We start from the raw sequence: 23204 nt of genomic DNA, 5'->3' as shown, positions 1-23204 counted from the left end.
CATCCACAGCCTTGTTTGGGGAATGGAGTGAAATACAAGAGCATGGCCCGGCCGGGCGTGCCTCAGCAGTTGACCTAGGATCCAGGTGATCGGGGTTCGATTCCCTGTCAGGGCACATGCCCCGGTCGTGGGCTCGATCCCCAGTCGGACGTGCAGGAGGCAGCCGATCAATGACTCTCTCATCATTGATGTTTCTCTCTCTCCCTCTCCCTTCCTCTCTCTGAACTCAATGAAGATATATATATTTTTAAAAAGAGTGAACTACACAGTTCCTCGAAGAGAGTGGCAGACTCAAATGAATTTCTCCAAAATCAAGGGGATCGATCTCTCCCTAGGGAAAGGAGGGTGAAAGGCTAGCAGTGAAGGACAGGGACAGAGTCATTCTGTAATGATTAATGTAAGTAGGGCACCCTGCCCTCCAGTGACGTGCCATTCTGTGAATTGGCTTGATGACACGATAGGAGAGAGAAAACAAATGTGTGAGGCACAGTCTGATCCGGAGAGTCAGCTGCTTTCGCGTCTACTGAGATGGCTGCAGGGCTCCAGCTTCCCCAGCCGGTGATCACAGGCCTGCTGCTCTTCCTGTGTGTTGGGCCCTGGGCTGAGGGTGGAAAGGTGCTGGTGGTCCCCATGGATGGCAGCCACTGGCTCAGCATGCGGGAGGCCGTGCGGGAGCTCCACGCCAGGGGCCACCAAGCAGTGGTCCTTTCACCAGAGGTGACACTGCAAGTCAAGGGAGAGGATTTCTTCACCCTGAAAACCTATGCCATCCCGTTCACCCAGGACGAATTTGAGCACCTCATGCTGGGCCACACTGACCTGATTTTTGAGAGAGCACATTTTCTAAAAACATTTTTGAAACATATGGTAATTTTGAAAAATGTGTCTTTGGTCCTTCAAAAGTCTTGTGAGGACCTGGTGCATAACAAGGAACTGATCAGGCATCTGAATGCCAGTGCCTTCGATGTGGTTTTAACAGATCCTGTCTATCCCTGCGGGGCAGTGCTGGCTCAGTACCTGTCGCTTCCTGCTGTGTTTTTTTTGCGTGCCATTCCATGTGACTTAGATTCGGAGGGCACACAATGCCCAAACCCTTCCTCGTATATTCCTAGGTTATTAACAAGGAATTCAGACCACATGACATTCCCACAAAGAGTCAAGAACATGCTCTACCCTCTCGCCCTGAAGTACATTTGCCACGTTTCTTTGTATCCTTACGCAAGTCTGGCCTCTGAGCTTCTGCAGAGGGAGGTGTCGCTGGTGGATGTTTTTGGCTACGCATCCGTGTGGCTGTTCAGAGGAGACTTTGTGCTGGACTATCCCAGGCCGACCATGCCCAACATGGTCTTCATCGGGGGCATAAACTGTGCCAACAGGAAGCCATTATCTCAGGTCTGTATTTGTGCTATATGCAATCAGTGTGCCGGGCAGAACACATATTTCTTAGACTGATTCCAAGTGCTTACTTATCTACGCCCTTTTCTGTCAATTTCTATTCTCATTCTCCATCTAACAGTCTCTGGTGAGATAAACTGTTCAAGTGCCTCCAGTAGTGTGGGTAAGGTTTGCAAAGGTCATTAAAGGGCCTCACAGGAGAGGGAGGGGTAAAGTTCTGCAATACGATTTACAAATAGTGGGGTGATTCAACCAAGATTATCCTTTCGTAGAGGTACCGTCTCCATGGTTGTGCAGTTTTCTTCAGCTGTGTAGCAGCAGAGCATTGAGCTGTGACCTGGCCCATCAGGGGGTTTTTGCTTCAGTGTGTTCCGCAGAAGGGTAAAAGAACTAGCAAAGTGCACTTGTTGACATGATCATTTATAGTGGTCCTGTCTCAGAGGGACTGGGGAGAAACAGAATGCAAGCCACATAGGTCATTTAAGAATTTTTAGTAGGCAGGTTTAAAAAAAAAAAGCAAAAAGAGTGTCAATTTTGATATACATTATCCAACCAAATATATCCAAAACATTATCCCATGAACATATTCTCAATATAAAATAATGAGATATTTTGCATTCTTTTTCTGTCCAATACTAAGTTTTCAAAATTTGGTATGTATTTTATACTTACAGCATATTTAAACTTGTACTAGCCACATTTCAAATGCTCAACAGTCATCAGACAGTATATGATCAGCATTTGTAAATGTTCCATAAACACACCTGAAAAGGTATATTTTTAATTACTCTATTTTAAAAACTCAACATGCCCAATTCTGAAAAAGATGTCTTAAACTATTCCCTATTTAACTAAATTTTGCTAACTTTCTATTTGAAATTTTAATAATTTTTGCTTATTCATATAGTTGCAGGATTGGTGCACATAGTTTTACTACTGTTGTATTTTCTTCATAGTTTGTCTTTAAAATATTTTAAAATTGTGGTAAAATAAACCTAACATAGATTTACCATCTTAACCATTTTATTTATTTTAATATTTTTATTGCTTTCAGAGAGGGAAGGAGAGAGATAGAAACACCAATGGTGAGGGTCATTGATTGGCTGCCTTCTGCACGCCCCCTGCTGGGGATCAACCCAGGCATGTGCTCTGACAGGGAATCGAACCAGGATCTCCTTGATCCATGCTTAACTGCTGAACTACGCTGGCCAGGCACCTTAACCATTTTAAAGTGTACAGTTTAGTAATGTTACATACTTTACACAGTTGTGCAACTAATCTCCAGAACTCATACCTATTAAATAACAACTCCCCATTTCCCTCTCTCCCCAGCCCCTGGCAACCACCATTCTACTTTATGTCTCCGAAAATTTGACTACTCTAGGTACCTCGTATAGGTGGAATTATACAATATTTGTCTTTTTGTCACTGGCTTACTTCACTTAGCATAATGTCCTCAAGTTTCATTCATGTTGTACTATATATCAGAATTTCACTGCTTTTTAAGGTTGAGTAATATTGCATGATATGGATATATCACATTTTGCTTATCTATTTGTCCTTCGATGGACCTTGGGTTACTTCCACCTCTTACCTGTTGTGAATAGTGCTGCTATGAACATGGGTGTACAAATATCTCATTAAGACCTTACTCTAAATTTTTTGGGGTTTATACCCAGAAATGGAATTACTGGATCATATGGTAATTTAATTTTTAATTTTTAGGGGAACTGCCATACTATTTTCCACAGTGGCCGCACCATTTTACATTCCTACTAACAGTGCACTAAGGTTTCAATTTCTCCAGCACTTGTTTTCATGTTGTCGTTGTATAGTAGCCATCCTAATAGGTGTGAGGTGGTATCTTCTTGTAGTTTTGATTTGCATTTCCATAATGATTTGTGATGTTGAGCCCCCTTCCATGTGCTTATTGGCCATTGTATGTCATCTTTGGAGGAATGTCTGTTGAAGTCCTTTGCCCATTTTTGAATGGTTGGTGTTTTTTTTATGCTGTTGAGTTTTAGAAGTTCTATGTATATTCTGGATATTAATCTCTTATCAGATAAATGATTTGCAAATATTTTCTCCCATTCTGTGGGTTGCCTTTTTACTCTGTTGAGAGTGTCATTTGATGGACAAATTTAACAATTTTTTAAGAAGTCCAATTTGTCTATTTTTTCATTACCCGTGTCTTTGGTGTTATACCCCAAAATCACTGCCAAATACAATGTTGTAAGCTTTGTCCTGTTTTTTCTTCTAGGAGCTTTATAGTTTAGATCTCATATTTAGGTCTTTGATCCATCTTGAGTTAATTTTTGTACATGGTGTTAGCTAGCGGTCCAACTTCATTCTTCAGCATGTGGATATCCACTTTTCCCAGCAACATTTGTTGAATGTCTTTTTCCCATTGAATGATCTTGTCACCCTTGCCAAAAATCATTGACCATATATGTGAAGTCTTTTTATTTGTAACTTAAAAAACTTCATCAAAAGTTTGCTTAAAGTATTTTTAATAACATTTTTAAAACCTTCGTTTCTTTTGATGAAAGAATTTCGATCATTCATACTATATATATATGATTTTATTCTTTCCATTTAGTGTAAACACATTCTTTTTGCATTTTTTCCTTTCTAAAACAAGTTTTTGTTGTTGTTACTTTGGGAATTCTCTGGCACTTCTCCATTTCCATGTAAGTGCAGTGTAGCATCTTCAAATCTCTGCTCTCCTGCCTCCTTCTTTCACTTATAGGGGCACTTGTGATTACATTGAGTTTACCCAGATAACCCAAAATAATCACCCTACCTCAAGATCCTTAACTTAATCACGTCTGCAAAGTTCCCTTTTCCATGTCAGGTAACATATCTGCAGGTTCTAGGGATTAGAGTGTAGAATATTTACAGGGCCATTTTTGTGCATACTCTGCACAGTAAGCCTAAAGCTAAAGCCAGGTCTTATTGAAATCTTTCAAGTTTTCCTCTAAATTACTGAAATTTTTCTTCTGGTTTCCTTGGGAACACCTGTCATCCATAGATTTTATTTTCCAGTCTCAGTCACTATCACCTTACTCTCCAACTTTATCTCCTCTATTTTTCTGATGCATCATGGAAGAGTATCTCTGAAAGAGTCTATTTGTATCACTGATTTTAATTTCTTCATCATCGTGATCCTTTTTGCTTTCAATGTGCATTTAAAAATTTTTTTTGCTTACTTCAAGTCATTTACTGCTCCCCCCCTCCCAATAATATGAATATACTTATTTTCAACATAATTTTGTTTTCATAAAGCTCCAAGGTAATTCCTCTGAATTTTGTCAAGTAGAGGTGCATCAAATGAAGCATTCTCCCTGGTCTTACAGAAATATTCTTATCCCTAAGTGGGGAAAAAATGAAGTCCCCTTAGAGAACTGTACCATAACAATGCTTATTTCTGATTGGGTATACTACAAGTTGCTTATCAGTAGGAAGAAGAGTTCTGTAAGATACTAAATAGTCCAAAATTCAGCTGACTGGGATAAAGATGAATGGGCTATTTCATTAAAGAAGCCACTGAGCACTTCCCAGAGTGCAGTCACACTAGATTGCTGGCCATTGAAATTATACTGAAAGGGTTTAAAGGCAAGTGGGAGCAGAGGACATGAAAGGACTGTGTTTATTGAGAAAGCCAGATAAGAAAGTGGAATCAGAAATTCCTAGAGAGGCATGCAGTTGGGGGAATGATTTCCTCCAATGAGGAAGGTCTCTCTTCCTGTTTGGAGACAGAAGAGTGGATTCATAGGTTAAGAAGACTGATCCTTTAATGGTTATTGGAAGAGAGCATTGACTCTTCCAAATGCTTTCCGTTGCGTGCGGTAAGGGCGGCGAAAACCAGGTCTGTGTGGAGCTCCAGCCAGGGGAAGTGTTTGGCTGTTTGGATACTGCTGAGGTGGCCACAGGCCTCCAGGTGTTGGGCTTGTAGGAGGAACATGTCTCCCCTGCCTGGTGCGCTCTGTGGGAAGGTGCTAGTGATGCTGTGGAGGGAACTCACCGCAGGGGACTTGAGATGGTCATCTTGACAACAGAGGAAATGCCTTTTTCTTCTGATCTGAAAGCCCACTCAAACCCTTCCACAAAAGATGAATATTGCCTGGCCGCTGTGGCTCATTTGCTTGAGTGTCGTCCCATGCACCAAGAGGTTGCCAGTTCAATTCCCAGTCAAGGCACACACCTGGGTTTCGGACTCAATCCCCAGTAGGGGGCATGCAAGAGGCAGCCAATTGACGTCTCTCTCTCATTGATGTTTCTATCTCTCTCTCCCTCTTTCTCTCTAAAAAAAAAATAAAAATAAAAAATCAAACAGTTTTTTAAAAAGATGAGTATTAACATACATTTCTATAGCAGTGTGATTTCTTGAGACCAGGCATTTTAAGAGAGATTTTCAATTTTGAAAATTCTTTAAATAAAATGCTTTATATTTCTGTAAAAAAGAAACTTCCTACTTAGAAGCACCAATCCAGGATATATCAAAACTCAAAGCTGTGTTTACCCTCAACTATTAGAAGCTGGAGCTGTTCAAGATCCATGACCTCTGAGTGACCCTGGCATGCCAGACTTTTACTGAACGCAACTGAAGACGTTCCTGACCACTGAATGGTGGGGACTCACTTTAACCAGTTGTGTAGATACAAATTCCCTTGCTCTGTTCTCTTCAGAGCGGAAATTCTCAGCCCTTAACTGGCACATCTACCACGAAACTATGTGCCCTTCTTGCATCACTTCAAAACTCCTGACATCCTGTCTCCTCCTGCTGCCCCCAACCCTCTTTTCCAGCACATTACTCTGGGAGTGTCTTTATGGTGTGAGTTCCTTTGCCTGGCAAGCAAATCATCTCCTTTTTATCTCCTTTTTAAAAAGCTCTGTTTTATTCTGATGCTTTTTATGCAGTGACTATTTGATGTGGTTTTAACAGACTCCCTGTGCCCCTGAGGGACAGTGGTGGCTGAATCTATGTTCCTGCTGCATAGTTTGCATGTTATCCCATGGGGATTAAACTTTAAGCGCACGACAGGGTACCAAACTCATCTCATACATGCTGCGTTTTCAGTTGGTCTAGTTCAGTTCTTTTTGCTCTCATGCCTTATGCAAGCCTCTCCTTAGAGATGGCCAAGGGGAAGGACACACTTTGGGATGGACTACCCCAAGGCAACCCATACCTCAAAAGGGTTTTCACTGCGGGCATAGACCATGTCAAAAAAAGCTGCTGCCCCAGACTTGTGTATGCTGACTCCCTCAATCAATCAATATTCCAAGGGAAACCTGGCTTTCATAGTCCTAATTTAATAGTAGATGAACCTTGGGTGTGGCAATGGGATAGTTTCATGTAGCCTCATAGAAATGCTTTCCACATTTCCACCTCTCCTAGTTGTAGAACCAAGTTGGGCCCAGGCTAGCGATCGGATTTGCATTCATGTATCTGAGTCATCACCACCACTGTTTTAGTTAAGTCAAGTGACCTGAATACAGTCCCAATGTTATTAACCAACCACCTGATCGTGAGAAATGCACTTATTTTGCCCACAGCCTTTGGAGGGAACCTGCTCCTGCCAACACCGATTTCAGTTCGGCGAAACTGATTTCAGACTCCTGACCTTCAGGAGTCTTTTAAGAGAATAAACGTGGATTCTTTCTAAGCTGCCACGTTTATGGGAATTTCTTACCGCACCCATAGGAAACGAACACATCCACTCTGCCATGTTTATCTGCTTCTCAAACGCCTCGGCTTAACATTACATTTCAACAACAGTTAACTCTTACTAAGTCACCAGCGTATATATGGAACTCAAAACCATCTTTAAGCAGACGTATTACTACTACACCCATATCTTTTACTACTATGTGCCAAAAAATAAAATAAAATTAGATTAAATTAAATTTTAAAAAAGACCATTTTATCTTGGCAATGTTAACTTCAGAGCAAACGACCTGGCTGACGTTTCCGATAAAATGGACCCGCCGTGTTCTAGGCGCTGCGATGACCATTTTGTCCCAGGACGGAGAAACCAACACCGTCTGCCTCGGGGTTACGTTTAATAAATAGCAGAAGCTTTCAAAGAGAAACAGATGAGCGGTCCTATTCGTGTGGCTGGCCCCCCACAGGAAGAACAAACAGGCACTGGGCACGAACCGTTTTATAAACCGTTGGCTACAGTTATTCTGAAAGTAGAGTTCCCCTGCAATCTTCCAAAAAAAAAAAAAAAAAAAAGCGCCCGCTGTTCCTCCCGAGGCTGGGGTTTACTTGGCGTCGATGTGCAGCAGCTGCTCCCGCCCGTTGATCAGCAGGGACTTGAGCTCGCCGTCCTGCTCCACCTCCACGCGCTCCTGGCCGTTCTCCACGATCCTCTTGGTGGTGGTTTTCTTGCCGTGGACGATTTCCGTGGAGGTGGACACGGACCGGAAGCTGCCCAGGCCGCCGCCCGCGCAGGACGCGGCGAAGGAGGACAGGCCGCCGCCCCCCAGGGCAGCGAAGGAGTGGAAGCCGGTGTCGAAAGAAGAAAAGCCGCCGAAGGCCGGGAACTCGCCGAAGGTGGGGAACAGCGGCGAGGAGCCCCGGCTCCGGCTCCGCCGACCCCCCAGCACGCTCTCCAGCGGGTCTCGGAACAAGTCAAACGAAAACGGGTCCCGGCCGCCAAAAAACTCCCTGAAGACCTCGCCCGGGTCGCGGAAGGTGAAGACGTAGCGGAAGGGGTCCCGGCCGCGCCCGCCGCCGCCGCCGCCGCCGCCCGGCTCGCCGTCCTCCGCGCCCGCCTGGCCGCAGCGGTCGTACACGGCCCGCTGGCGCGCGTCCGACAGCACCTCGTAGGCCTGCGCCACCTGCTTGAACCGCCTCTCCGCCTCCTCCTTGTTCTCGGGGTTCTTGTCCGGGTGCCACCGCAGCGCCAGCTTGCGGTAGGCCTTCTTGATGGCGTCGGAGGAGGCCTGGCGCGGCACGCCCAGCACCTCGTAGTAGTCCACCATGTTGGCCTGCGGGCCACGGGGAGGGGGAGGCCACGGAGAGGGCCACGGGGGCCACGGAAACACTGAGCGGCGCGCCTCACAGTCTCAGGGCGCATGCCCAGCGCTCCGTGCCGCCACGCTTCCCGCAAGCTGCGCCCCCTTATGACGTAGCCCGCATCTGATTGGTCCTCGGAGACACGCCCCCGAGGCGCTCTGTGACGTATTTCCCACGGCGCCGAGGCCCCGCCCACCGAGGCGCCACCCACCCGCCGGCTCCGCCCACCTGGGCCCCCAGTCTGGCTCTGAGCTCCGCACAGGGTCCGTCCAGGAGGGAGGAATTTAACCGGTCGAGAATACTTTTCTTGAAGCTGGCCTCGCCAAAGGCTTCCTCTTAGCCTAGATAGAGGTGGAGGAATTTAGTCTAACCCCGGGCTGAAGGGCAGTCCTAGATGTTGCCTTGGACATGAATTCTCCAAATTTTTGGCCTCAGGACCCGTTGGCTTTTGTTTACGTGGGTTCTATCTATCGATACCTACAACATTAGGAATGAAAACCATCAGAAAAAAAAAATCATTAATCCACTTAACAACAAAGCCATTGCACGCTATCATAAATCATATTTTTATGGAAAAAATGACTTTTTTCAAAACAAATATTTCGTGAAAAACGGCATCAGTTTACATTTTTTTTTTTTTTTTGCATCTCTCTGGCTTAGTCAGAGAGACCTCGATCGATTCTTATATCTGCGTCTGCACTCAATCTGTTGCTGCATGGCATGTCCCGAAGCCACTTGGAAACTCCCCGGTACACTTTAGAAAGGGTGAGAGTGAAAAAGTCCAATGTCATGATTATGGAAGTAGCTTTGACTTGGAAAAATTCCCCTGAAAAATTCTTGGGGTCCCCCAGGGTGCCCTGGCACAAAGCAGTATCAAAATGATTGAAGCTTGTTGGCTGCGTTTATCGCGATGCGGCCAAACTTGGGACGCTTTGGTTATTTCCACTAAAACTGTGATACGGCAACCACGATTTTATTTATTTTTGGCATTTCTTGACAACTGATTCCTCCCCACTTTCTCATTCCCTCTCTGACCCTGCATCCTTCGCCTTGATAAATGGTGAGGCAACACCAATAAAGGTCACTTAGTTCTAAGAGGACAATGATTAACCAATGAACTTTCTAATATTTCATCATAAAGGGTGCGTGTGTCATATCACCAAGAACAAATGGCCAACTTCATATCACCCTAAGAGACTGAATATAAAGCCTGGACCTGTCACTTGGTAAGCACGCAATAATGGCAGTAATAAACTGATTGGGGGTAGAGTCCAGAGTGAACAAAGCAATGTGGGAAATTATAAGGCATATCTGTGGAAGAGCAAGTGATCCAGGATGGCTGGAGGGAAAGAGGTAGAGGTCAAGTGGAAGGGCTTGAGAGGAGGAATGAGCTTGGACAGGTAGGCTGGGTCCATTCCCAGTTCTGAGGGCAAGGCTGAGGAGTCTGAATTTTATTCTGGGCCCTCAGAAGCTATTGACCAAGGTTTCAGAGGTAATGGTGGGGTGGGGCCACGCAGGGACAGCTGATGCCAGGAATCAGAAGGCACAGATAAGGGGTTGGGGATATTGGGGGCTGAAGCCCTGAAACAGGACCCTGGCAGCTGGGTCTGAGAGACAGTGGTAGAATCATCTGGATTCAGTACTTCCTTGCTTGGACATAGGACCTAGAGCAAAGGGAGAAGGGATGTCACATTTATACAAAAATGTTTACTGCGTGCTGAAGGTCTGCAAAACCAAGGATCGGCACCCAAGCAAGAGAGTGGTTCCAAAGCTGCCGGGGAAACCCTGCCTGTAAGCAATATAGATGGATAGACAGATAGGCACTCACAAGTAGCAGAGACAGATACGCAAACTGCTAAAGAGTTCATGGCAGAATAAAACAAAATGCTACAGAGGTTCCAGTAAGACCATTTTGCTTCCCCTGGAAGGTCTCACAGACTATTCAGAGGGCAATGGACTTGCTTACGGAGCCCCTTTACTTTAGGAGCTTCAACAAGCAGCTCCAATCTGATCCCACCAGAGGAGCTAGGAATGTGGAATGGTGGGTCTCTTAACTACTGGCTTCAACTTAAGAAATCATCTTCCAGTGGGTTCTAGGAACTATCTCACAGCCAGCCCACTCTGCAGCAGTCCTCCAAGCAAGACCACATCTCTGCCCAGCTTTGTGTTTCTTGGGCCACCCACGCCCCCCCACCAGAGCACATCTCACCTTGCTGTGTCATTGCTGGGGTTGGTTGTGCACTGGAGCCCTCCTCATAGGCAGAAACTCTTTCTAACTTGGTTTTCTGGTGCCAGTTCCCAGCATAGTGCCAACAGGGCCAACACTTCACATATATACTCAGTGAGTAGGAGAATTCACAATGGATGTTGCATGTCAGGTCTGCTCAGGTTCTAGGGTAGAAGCTTTATTGGATTGCTTAGAAGTGGTTCCTTGGTCATAATTCTTGAGAGTGAAAGTGGATCACCTGCTATGCGTATTAGTAAACAACATACCCTAGTCATGGATGGAGTTGGGCCCCAAACCATCTGGGTGCACAGAGGACCCCAAAAGTTCTGAGGTGCTGCGTGATGCAGGAGGGTCATAAACTCATTAGTGGTGACTGTGTTACAGCCCTTTGGCTCTGTGTAATCTATAGATGAACTCTCATGATACTGAGAGTTCAGGAGAATTATTGCCCTTAACGGTTGAAACTGGAGTACGAATTTCAGAGTTGCAGATAGGGGCAGGCCAATGAGCCAAAGTATTGCTCCCCTCTTTCCTCCTCACCCAGAATCTTCGTCCTGGAGAAGGGAGAGGGCTTGGGAGGTGGAGGAGCTTCAGAGGGTATGCGAGTGTGGGCACACACGGATGCACTCATCTCTGAGCACATACGAGACTGGAGGCTTCTGGAGGAAGGCTGGTGGTACAAGGCAAAGGGGTTCTAAGTACCTCCTCTAGGTACCAGAATGAGAGGGGCCCTGAGAATATGCCCCATGAAACACCAACGCTTTAAAGTTAGCAGTTTCTCCATGACCCTCCTGACAGATCCCCCAAATATGGGTGGCCACTGTTATTCATGGTCCAAATATTGGGATCTGTGCTTTCATCCTGGGATTGTATAGAACAGCAATGGATCCTCAAAGAAAACAGTGAGATCCTCAGTTCTGCCTGTATTCCAATGTGCCCTTTCTGCAGAAGGGGCATTTCCATTAGGCAACTGTCATATTTGTTCCCTGACCTTTCACCTGTTCTTTTGGGGCACCAGCTCGTGCTGGGTATTGCTGTGTGAGCACATTCTGCTTGGTCCCAGAGTCCTGCCCTCTGCCTTCTCTCCGTTTATTTCGATTGGGTAATGAGTGTGGGGATCACAGCTTTACTTCTGACTTCTAGTTGGCTGTAGAGTTCAATCCTGGCCATAGAAGTCAATCAAGTTCAATTATCTGGGCACTGCTGGAGGTTAGTGGGAGTTGTGGTAAAGAGCAGGGTCTCTAGGCCCTGACCATCACAGCCTGGGTCTCAGCTTTGCCACTTAGGAAATGTGGGACTATGGCAAGTCACTTTGTCTCTCTGAGACTCAGTGCCTTTGTTTGTAAAATGGGAATAACAGTATCTGCCTTTACGGGACAATTCTAGCGGATTACTAAAGGTGTGTTGTGAAATGCTTGGCACCCTCCCGGGCACATGGTACTTGCTCAATAAACACATAATATTTTTGTTCACCTCTCCCCTTTGCCTCAACAAGGTCTTTAGAAACTTGCCAAAGTGTCTTCCTTTCCCTGGCCCTTGGACCTGCGTGCCGAGTATAATTCAGGTTTTGTTTCGTTACCTGTTTTAGTCTTCCGTAGACAGAGCTGCTCTCACTGCCTCTCTGAATGAGTACAGATCTGTCCCGCAAAAGGCCTTCTGAGCCCACGTGCTCAAGTGGGCTCCCCTTTCGCGCCATGCTCTACCCCATCAGCATTCGGTCCCTGCCTGGCCTTTTCCACAACTTCTGCTGTGTCTGTTTGTCTGTTTAAGTTGCCAGTCTGTCTCTCTTGATGGAGGGTGAGTTCCGGGGAGGCGGGAGACTCATCTGTGGTGGTCCCGGTGCCGTGCTGGACTCGATAAATACTGTTGGATGAATGAATGGAAGGCAGTGGAACTGGAGAAGGGCATGCTGAGAGGTTTCCATGGGCCAGAGGTGGGCTTGCAGTGTCGAAATTCTTTGCTTTCTAAAAGGCATAGCTTTCTTTTTCATTTCTGGAGAGGAGGTCTTGTTTCCAACACACAGCATTTTTCCTCTTGGGTACCACTCTCTCGGGCCAGGGAAATGCCCACTCAGGGGAGTAGAAGGAGCCGGAGATGCTTCATTCGCCTCCCGGTCACTCCAGAATGTGATCTGAGCGGCTGATGACGAATCCCAGCCAGTTAAAAAACGGTCGCCGCCTATTAAGAAGGCTTTTTATTTCCCAAAGTAAACTTCCTGCTACCTTCCACTGACTGACAGCTGTAGCCACATGACACAATCAAACATTAACTGGCCATATAGATTGGTTCTTGGAACAGGTAAGTGGGAGAGAACAAACCGCTGGCAGACTCCAGTCCCGGTGGCCGAGGCAGGGGCACCATGGCAGCAGGGCCTCGGGGTCCGCGTCCTCTCCTCCTGGGCCTGCTGCTGTGCGCGCTCGGCCCGGCCGTGTCCCGGGGCGGGAGGCTGCTGTTGGTCCCCGTGGACGGCAGCCACTGGCTGAGCTTGAGAGGCGTCATCCAGCAGCTGCAGCAGAGGGGACATGACATCGTGGTCCTGGCGCCCGAGGCCTCGATGCACATCAGGGAAGGAGCGTTTTACACCTTGAAGACCTACCCCGTGCCCTTCCGAAGGGAGGACGTGGAAGCGACTTTCATCAGCCTCGGGCACAAGGTGTTCGAGAACGAGCCTTTCCTCCAGCGTGTGATCAAGACGTACAAGAAGGTCCAGAAGGACTCGGCCATGCTCTTGTCGGGGTGCTCCCACCTCCTGCACAACAAGGAGCTGATGGCCTCGCTGGCCGAAAGCCGTTTCGACGCCGTGCTGACCGACCCCTTCCTTCCCTGCGGCTCCATCGTGGCCCAGTACCTGGCCCTGCCTGTCATCTTCTTCCTGAACGCGCTGCCCTGCAGCCTGGACTCTCAGGGTACCCAGTGCCCCAACCCGCCATCCTATGTGCCCAGGCCCCTGTCCTTAAACTCAGACCGCATGACCTTCCTGCAGCGGGTCAGGAACATGCTCATGGCCTTGACCGAGAACTTTCTCTGCAATGTGGTTTATTCCCCGTATGGGTCCCTGGCCTCGGAAGTCCTTCAGAAAGAGGTGACAGTCCGGGACCTCATGAGCTCTGCGTCCATCTGGCTTCTCAGAACCGACTTTGTGAAGAGTTACCCCAGGCCCATCATGCCCAATATGGTTTTTATTGGTGGAATCAACTGCGCTGGCAAAAAGCCATTATCCCAGGTGTGTAATTTGAATGGGAGCTTTACAAGCCTTTATTCCTGCAAGTACCTGGGGCAGATGAACTTGCCACAGGGAGACCCCACCCGAGCGTGCCTAGTTTCCGGTGCCCTCTGGCGTTAACGTGTCTCATGCGCATTTCCCAGGTCCAGCTGTAATTTTTATCTGCCTTTGGAATCAACTTCTCGGGCATTTCTTTGGACCTGAGGCTTCAGGAAAGCGTACTTGGGGCATTTTACTCTGCGGGCTCCAGTGGGCGGGTGGTCATCAGTGAGAGGCAATAGGGTTAAATGCCGTCGGCACGGAGCACTGGGCTCAGGGTTCCAGGCAGAGAACAAAAGTGTGCGGATGCACTCAGCCTTTCATGGGGCAGGCACGCGAGATTCAAGGCTGCTGAAATACGTTTTTGACATCTGTAGATCCCAGTAGGGAGAGGTGACTTTATGTTCCTGGTGAAACCACCAGTTTCTAGATATTCCAGCTTCCTAAGCTGGATCTTACAGTCCCATCTTCTCTACGAAAGAAAGAACCAGACAGCCAGCTCCTGACACTGGGCAGAAAGAAAGGTCATGAGTCTCATCCTCTGCCATTCTCATCTGTTGATTTTCCCTCCACGGCAGCCTGTATGCCACAGCACACCAGGGATTTTTAAAACATTCAGTGACTAAGGGGCAAGGGAGACACTGACCTCTTTCCCCTTAGTAATTAGTTAACGTGTGCCAGGAGATAAAAGAGGCTGAAAATCGCTGCTCTGCAGAATCTAAGGTACGCAAAAAAGTAGCATTCACCTCCCCTTCCCGAGGCCATTGAGACTAGCAGGAGAGGCTCCCCCAGACGATGGAAGGATTCTCGAGGAGGTGACATCGCAGGGGGCATCCATTCATCCATTCATTCATTCATCCATTCATCCATCCATTCATTCATTCATTCATTCATTCTTCAGGTGTTGGTTGAAGGTCCCCTGGTAGCCCAGGCACGTTCCAGGGGCCGAGCCATCAGCCTTGGAGAACACTGAATCTTATTTCCAGTGTGCCTTCAACGTGACTCACATTTTAAAAGACAGTGTCGTTGTCATTGGAGGGGAAACTTTGGGTGGTCGATAAAACACCAGGTGAGAGATCATGGCTGGGTTGGTGCCTCCACCCCACTGCCGCAGACCAGCTCCCCTCCGTGGGGCTCTGACCCCTCCCCTGTAACGCGAAGAGAGACCTGGAGGACCTCCTGGCAGTAAGATTCTCGTGCTCCGTGGCCTCTGGGACGAGTTTGTGTCTGACGGGGTGGTCTGGTTAAGAAAGAAGTAGGTGCTATTGATTTCCCGAAAGCAGGAGGAGAATCCCTCACAGTCTAGAAGACCGTTAATGATTCTGTTTCCGACAGGAAAAGGAGAGATGAAACGCTGCCGGGCCAGGGCGCCCATCTCAGGGCAAAGGAAAGAGAGCTAGTCAGCGTGCCCACGTTAGCGAGGTGTGAAAGGGAAATGTCCTTGGTGTCGTCATGAAGGATCCAAGAGGAAACAACTGTGTTTCACATTCACTTTGAAATTGAAACGTCTTTTAAAGAAAAATGTTTTTATTGATTTCGGCGAGCAGAAGGGAGAGGGAGAGAGAGACAGAAGCATCAGTGAGAGAGAAACGTCATCTATCGGCTGCCTCCTGCTCGCCCCTCCTGGGGGTAAAGCCCGAAACCCGGCCGCGAACCTAACCGTGACCTCCAGGTTCATGGGTGGACGCTCGACCACTGCACTACACTGGCTGGGCTAAAGTCTCCACTTTGGAGACGTGCATGCATAGTGGAAATTCCATTTGAAGTAGAAGGGCTTGTCTATGAACTTGCATGGATTCCTGGTTATATTGGCGTCCTCTCGATTCCTGGGACATTCCAGAAAACTTTCCCAGTTCCGGACCATTGAACATGTAGTTCCTCTTACTGGGACGCTGTTCCCTGAATTCCTTAGGTGGCCATCTTCTCATTTTTCAGGTCAGTTTCAGTGTCACTTCCCCAGGGGGTCCTTCTCTCTAAGGCAGCATCCTGCTATGTCCTTTATAACACATCGAATACTGTGATTATTTCATTTAGATCACTATTTATTGACCGTCTCCTCCATAGATGGGGGCAGGGACCACTTCTGCCAGGGCACTGAATCCTTAACACCTGGCAAGGGGTGTGCACATGACTGGTGTCCCACAGGGACAGCATCTAAGGTATAATAGGCACTCATCCAATATTTGTTAAATGGATGAGTGAAAGCACAGAAAGGGTGCAAACTGAGGACTAGTCACCAGACAGGTAGTAATTCCCAACAGTTCTTTATATGCCTACGCTCACATGCAAACATATGCACGTGTATAGGATTTTTGGTCGTCGGCACCAATCAACGCCAGCGGGATTCCCCAATTTGGGGTGCAGTGAAGAAGGAAACTATTTAGTGCAAACAGCTCAGTTGTGATACGCCCGGCTGTGGAACAGCAGGGTGTGGAGCGGCCCGGCTCAGTAGTTACAGCTCAGTGTAGAAACTGCAGGGCTGCGAGGAGGGCCTCCGGTGAGGCCCCTCGCCAGCTAGACAGCTCTGCTCTGCCCACTCTGCCCTCTCCGCTTGGCCCCGCCTGTCCCCCTGCTCTGTTCTGGAGAGGAGTCCTCAGGGGAAAGGCTTTTCCAGTCTTTGGTGGAAAGGGCAAGCACACTCTCTGAGCTGGAGGGGAGCTGAGTTCTACAGACAGAAGTCCCCGCCCCGGGTCCCTGACTGGCCTGACCTCATGCAAATGAGGAATCCAAGTCCTTGCGGTTTGAATGGTCCAAAAAGCACTGTCCTGAGTGGTCAGAATGGCTGGGTGAAGATGCTGATTGGGGGACAGTTTCGATTGGATGGGGAAAGTCTCAACCCTATTGGTTGACATAGGGTTTCAGGAACCCATTTGTAAGGGTTGGCACAAGTGGCAGAAACACTGGGGGGCTGGGGGACAGGCGGCTGGGTGTGGGAGGCAGGCAGCTTAGTGAATGAAGGCTTCTCCCTGAAGCAAGGGTTGTGCGAGAGGCGCCTGTTTAGAAACAGCCGCTAGGGTGTGTGTAGGTGTGAGCCCGGTTGGCCACTAGGAGCCCTTCCCGGCAGGCGCTGTCTTCCGGAGGCCCACATACTCTGCACTTCCACTCCGCTAGTGGAGAGGGTCTTATTCCCAGCGCTCTTGGCAAAAGTCCTGAACTTCAAGAACAAAGATAAAAATCTTTGTTCAATAAAGAGAGTCCACAGAGAGAGCACAGCCTGGCATTGGACATACCTTTGAGGTACCTGAAAGACAACAGATGGTAGAAGAGCATTTGAGAGCAAAGGAAGGGAACACACGAATCCCAAGATGTCATTCCCCTCCCCGGGGGAGGGACCATCTCTGTGGACGTAGAAATTCAGAGATGATATTCGTACGTATTTGTTGGGTCTGGGGAAGATAGCTAAACAGAAGATCCGTGAGAACAGAGACTTGAAGGCGGCGAGAAGACAGACTGGCCGCTGGGGAAGCCTGCAGTATTTGTAGGTGACTCTGGACACATGATGATAAAGTGACATGTTTCCAACACCCTAAGAGCTGAATAAGAGTTCTTGCAAAGCAGAAGATATTTGGGAAGGGAAAATCCAGTAAGAGCCTGGAACTAAAAATACTAAACTCTCAGCAAAAGTAAGGGGCTATTTTTAAAGGCCCCATTGGAGCGGGCAAGGGCTTTCACTTCAGACATGGCCTCATTTTGGGGGAAGGTAGAGGTGGGGGACTCAAAGGTTATTTTCCGTTAACAGGTTGTTCCAGAGTCTGTGATGTTGCAGCGAGGTTTAGGGGAAGTTTTGCCAGGTAGGGGTGGACCTCACTGTTATCGAATCCTGTCCGAGCTGGTCCAGAACAGGTGTGGCCAGGATAACACAATCTGCATAGCTGGCCTTTGTGGCCTGTCAGTGAACTTCCCTGCCATCGGGACTCTAGCCAAGTGCTGATATTTCACTCTGAGTGTTTATGGCCCTGCAGGTTCCATGCGTGCAATCACACCCCGCTGGTTGCCAAGTGGGTGTGGGAGGGAATGAGGGCTGTGGAGCAGATCTTAAGGAGGGAGGACCTCGGGAAAAGTATCTTCAGGATGTTCTTGCGCAAACCAAAAATACAGCACGGTGGCTGGGAGGATGCTGCCGGCCAACTCGACCTCTCGGTGAGCCCGGTGGAAACCGCCGAGACACAGCCTCTAGGAGCCAGAGACCTGGAACAGAGTCTGGGCCTGGGAGGGTGGGCTAGACAGTGGGCTGTCCTTGGAGGACATCTGGTCATGCTCTGAGTCAAGCTTGGCAGGAGCCTCTGAAAACCGTGTGTGCTGAGCCCTGTTGGAAGTCTCCTGCATCTCATATCTGGGCTGACCAACGTCCCAGTCCATCCAGGACCATTCAGGTTTTAATACCGAAAGTCCCATGGCCCAGGAAACTCCTCAGTTCTGGGCGAACCCTGCCACGTCACACAGGCTCACTAATGCCCCTGGCATTCCTTGGAGACCTATAAAACCATTTGGGGACTCTCGGGGAGTTGATTAGATCATAAAAAAAACCTACCTACAGCTGGGGGTGGGGGTGAGGAATTACCTTACTTATGCCCTGTTCTGTTTCCTCTGAGCGAATTACCACTGTGTGTGCCCACGTGCAGATGTGCGTGCAGGTGTGTGCCTGTGTGTGTGTGCATGTGCGTGTGTGTGTATCCTGAAAGCTGGAGTTGGCTCTGAAGGTTGGGCACAGGTCGGCCTGAGCTCACATGATTGCCAAGGGACGCGTCTTGGGGCGTCCCTTGGCAATCTCTCTCTCTTCTGGAGACACGGCCACCGCTCTCCTCTCCGGGTCGTGAGCGCTCGGGAAGGGAGTCAGGCCGGACGCACACTGATACTTTGCGTCTCTGTTGATGTCCGAGTCGTAGCTTCACGTGCGTGGTAACCCAAAGAACATGAGAAAAAGATTAACTGGAAATTCCCCTTCTGGCCACAGGAATTTGAAGCCTACGTAAACGCCTCTGGAGAGCACGGGATCGTGGTTTTCTCTTTGGGCTCAATGGTCTCGGAGATTCCCGAGAGCAAGGCGATGCAAATTGCTGACGCGTTGGGCAAAATACCTCAGACCGTAAGAAGATTCTGTACTTACCTGTCTTCGCCCCAGTCCCTGACCCCAGACCTCCAGGGCTGGATTAATCCTATAAGTTGGACTCTTACACTTGGCTTTCCCCGGCCACTTCTCAGTGATTAATTCCAAGTCCCTTTTTCAGTTCCACTCTTAACTGCTCTGTGAGACCATGGTCCCCTTCGCTTGGATGTATCGTTTTCTCTAAGAGATTCAAACGTATTAGGGAGAATTTATTTAAAAAAATAAAATAGGAAGGATATTATTTCTTCATATTAAGTAGGAATATTTCCCCCAAAAAGCGGTTGGGTGGGACAATGGTATATAATTATAGTTCTACACCCACTCCTTGTATTAAGTAGACTTTCCCTTGGAGTGCAGAAAAGTGCAAAAATCGTAAATGTATAGCTTGGTGAGTTTTCACAAATTCACAAACTGTTACCAGCCCCCAGACCCTTCTTAGTCATTGCACCCCCCCCCCCCAAGGTTATGTTCATTCTGAAGACTCCACTTTCTAGCTACTGTAGCAGATTTTTTAAAAATCATATTGTGTTCTTTCCACTCCCTTCTCGTCCGTTCGTAAGGTCCTGTGGCGGTACACCGGGACCCGGCCGTCGAACCTCGCGAAGAATACCATCCTCTTCAAGTGGCTGCCCCAGAACGATCTGCTTGGTACGTGGAGAGGATTCGATGCGTAGGTCAAACCAAGGTTAAACTGAGAGAGCGGCTGAGGCGCGGCCACCCTTAAGGGTTGTTTAGCTGGGACGCGTTACGGCCAACAGGGTCCTCGCCGCTTTTCGCTCAGCAGGGAGCCTCCGCCGCATTCCCTCCTGCAAATTCTGCAAGGGCCCCTGGGGCAGCACTGAGGGCTTGGCGCCGGGTCAGAACCCAGGGATGCCCAAGCGGGACTCGCGGCGCCCTGACCCCCGGCACCCCTTCCCTCTTTGCTTCCCAGGTCACCCCAAGACGCGCGCCTTTATCACACACTCTGGCTCCCACGGTATCTATGAGGGAATATGCAACGGCGTCCCCATGGTCATGCTGCCCCTGTTCGGTGATCAGATGGACAATGCCAAGCGCATGGAGTCCCGGGGAGCGGGAGTGTCCTTGGATGTCCTGGAAATGACTTCCGAAGACTTAGCAAATGCCCTCAAAACGGTCATCAATGACAAAAGGTAAGAGAGAAGGTGCAGAGAGGAACACTGCTTGTGTTTTGACCATCGCGGGCACAGTAAATATTCAAACAAATACGTAAAAATCTATTTATAAGTAAGACCATTGGGGATTATAATTCATTTTACAAAAGAATGCACGATTCCTATAGAATCATGGAAATGATTTTAAATGTTACTTCCCCTCAGAGATTTAAAACTTATTTTTTAAAAAAATAATAATGTCAAGTCCGGCTGCTGTGGCTCAGAGGTTGAGCATTGACCTATGAACCAGGAGGTCATGGTTCGATTCCCGGTCGGGGCACATGCCAGGATGTTGGGCTCCATCCCCAGTCGGGGGCGTGCCAGAGGCAGCCGATCAATGACTCTCTCATCATTGATGTTTCTGTCTCTCTCTCCCCCTCCCTTCCCCATTCTGAAATCAATAAAAATATATTTTAAAAATAATAATAATGTCACCATAATAGAGGCCTGATCGAGAAGTTCCTGCAGAGGGAGAAATACTTCATTACAGGAAGCATAGCGTCCGTAAAATAAAGACAAACCAGGTGCTCAGGAGCATGGCTTGTCCCAGCACTGAAACCTGGGAGAAATTTAGTCCATGGGGATTTATAAATGGGGGGAGGGGGATCATGTGAAATCACTTATAATAAAAGGCTTATGGTAAAAAGCCAAGACACGTTTGTTCACATGTGGCTCTGAGAGCGATTGGAGCGTAAAGGGAGGACGGCCGGCTGCCGTCTGTGCCCCAGGCGTTCACGTAACCGTCTCCGTGTTTAGCTACAAGGAAAACATGATGCGCCTCTCCAGCCTCCACAAGGACCGGCCCGTGGAGCCACTGGACCTGGCTGTGTTCTGGGTGGAGTTCGTCATGAGGCACAAGGGAGCCCCGCACCTGCGGCCCGCGGCCCACGACCTCACCTGGTACCAGTACCATTCCCTGGACGTGATAGGCTTCCTCTCGGCCGTGGTGCTGGGGGCCGTCCTCGTTGTCTACAAATGCTGTGCCTTCGGCTGCCGCAGATGCTTTGGGAAAAAGAAGCGAGCTAAGAAATCTAACAAGTCCAAGGCGCACTGAGAAGCGGGTGAGAGACAAGCAGGTCCGTATTCGCGGTCAGTGTTGAATTCACGTTGAAGAAATTCTTTGCTGTAAGCTAGATACCCCAGAATGTTTTCTTTTTAAGTAAAACTAATTTAATTGCTAGTCACACCTGTAGGTAGAAATATTTGAAAATGTTTTCTGCCCCCTCCAGTGCCTTGAATCTGGACTACACTTGCTCCCTTTCAAATGGCTTCCCAGGAGGGCCGGACAGGCCCCGCCTTCACTCGGCATTACTTTCCCGACTCAGAAACGGGGCCCCGGCCGCCCCCGCTGCCTCCGCCTCAGATGACGGTTCTCACGTCATCCGGCTTCTACGGACTGTTGTGATCAATTCCGCCAGTAACAGCGGCAGGCCCTGATCTATACACATGCTTCACCGATGTCACTTTGCATATTTTAAGAAGGAACCGGTGATTCCTTAAAGCCTAGTGCCTTGTACTTGAAAGGAATGAATGGCACAGAGGCCTCTGAGAGCAGGGTTTGTTTTCTTTTTGGGGGGAAAGGAGTGATGTAGGAAATTGACGGGCAGTGTGTCCGAGAGGACAATCGTTGCTCGTGCCAAATGGATGTGAATTTGATACAAGCCCAAAGTATAGTGTCTGGCAAGTGTGTTTTTCTCTGATGTTCCCCACGACTAAAAACGTATCAATAAATTTATATAAATTATATTTCTCAGGTATTCTTCTTTTCATTGGTGTTGCATTTTATATATTGTTAAATGGCATGCTCTAATTACAACAGTAGTGCGTGATTATGGCAGAATATTTGAAAAATACAGTTTCCACATGCACACACGAGCCAATAAAAATTGCCGGTGGTCATGCTTCTCAGCAGTGATCACAGTTGCTATTTTGGCAAATGCACATGAAATACTGCAGCTGTACCGTATATTTGTCGCGTCAGCTAACGTCCTGTGTCCACGTCACACTAGCATGAACGTCCGCCTAAAAAAAAATAAAAGCCAAGCCTCTGCACATATTCCTGACTATTTCCGTGGGGAAGAGCTTTACAGCTAATCAATGGTCGTCTCGGTCTGGGTTCCTCTGCGGTGAGGCTTCAGGGCAAGTAATTTACTTGGGAATTGAAGGCGTGTGGGGAGCAGGGTGGGGAGTGATGGCCGCCAAGAAGCCCGCTCTCTGGTGGGTGACGGACTGAATCCCGCTGGTGGGCACTGGGGGCCAGCGCAGAAAATGCGCCCGACCTACCCCACTAAGAGGCAAGGCCCTGGGGCATCTGCGCACTCGCCTTGCCAGCGATCAGCTGCTCCCGCCTGGTTAGTAATTTCCCACACTCCAGGCAGCATAGGGGCTCTGGGAGCCAGGGAGCCCCCGGGGGAGAAACGCAGGGGTGGTGTCGGAGGTGGGCTTGTGCACTGAAGAGAGAAGAGCACAGGGCGTGCGGGAGGGGTGCCGCTGCATCTTGTTGCAGATGGTCTGAAATATTTCCAGACTGCATCCTGAGGTGGTGAGAGAGAGCCAGGTTCCCACGCCCTATGCAGTAGAAAGTAATATTTTTTTGGTGGGGGGAAGCATCAATTTCTTAAGAGAAAAGTGGGATCTTGTTTTAAATTTGCTTTTATTTTATTATTTCTATTATAAGTGGAATTTTTTACAAGCTTATGAACCACCTGTATATCTGCCTCAGTTCCTTTGCCTGTTTTCCGATGGGGTGGATTACCCCAAGGGTTCGCTGAGTGCTTTCTGCCCCAATGAGAATATCCCCTGTCATGTTCCGGAAGTATTTTCTCCACTTGTTTTTTTGCCTCTAATTTTGTCCACACCTGTGTTTGTTGCTTTGTGTTACTTGTAGACGTTTTAAACATACAGGCTTCAAATTGGAGCCGGGTGTCAGGTGGATAGCTGGGACCCCAGGCCCATTTGCTCCTTTCCCGGGCAGAGGTGGCATGTGATTGTCTTCCTGGGTCTATTCCAATTTTGTC

At 48.4% G+C, this 23204-nt stretch overlaps 1 protein-coding gene and 1 pseudogene across 4 annotated transcripts; one reads left to right on the top strand and one right to left on the bottom strand.

Moving 5' to 3' along the window:
* Positions 1-494: 494 nt before the first annotated feature.
* On the top strand, positions 495-21902 carry LOC308559384 (UDP-glucuronosyltransferase 1A1-like). 3 transcript variants are annotated; one of them, XM_081142152.1, is made up of 6 exons: positions 495-1392; positions 18863-18994; positions 19576-19663; positions 19947-20166; positions 20944-21248; positions 21417-21902. In XM_081142152.1, exons 1-5 carry the CDS (start codon positions 529-531, stop codon positions 21239-21241), a joined length of 1602 nt encoding a protein of 533 aa, XP_080998278.1. In that variant the 5' UTR covers positions 495-528; the 3' UTR covers positions 21242-21248; positions 21417-21902. The 3 variants fall into 3 exon arrangements, with proteins under 3 accessions (XP_080998278.1, XP_080998277.1, XP_080998276.1); XM_081142151.1 differs by lacking the exon at positions 495-1392 and adding an exon at positions 12928-13869 and having other exon boundaries at positions 20944-21263; XM_081142150.1 differs by lacking the exon at positions 495-1392 and adding an exon at positions 12929-13869.
* Positions 7663-8385, bottom strand: LOC308559385 (dnaJ homolog subfamily B member 3 pseudogene; annotated as a pseudogene). Its single transcript has one exon. The product of its transcript is annotated as a dnaJ homolog subfamily B member 3 pseudogene (transcript).
* Positions 21903-23204: the final 1302 nt, after the last annotated feature.

The sequence above is a fragment of the Miniopterus schreibersii genome, assembly GCF_964146895.1.
Source record: "Miniopterus schreibersii genome assembly, chromosome: 7".
Classification (NCBI taxonomy): Eukaryota; Metazoa; Chordata; class Mammalia; order Chiroptera; family Miniopteridae; genus Miniopterus; species Miniopterus schreibersii.
The sequence above is the reverse complement of the archived record's forward strand: the minus strand, read 5'-3'. Positions and strand labels throughout refer to the sequence as shown.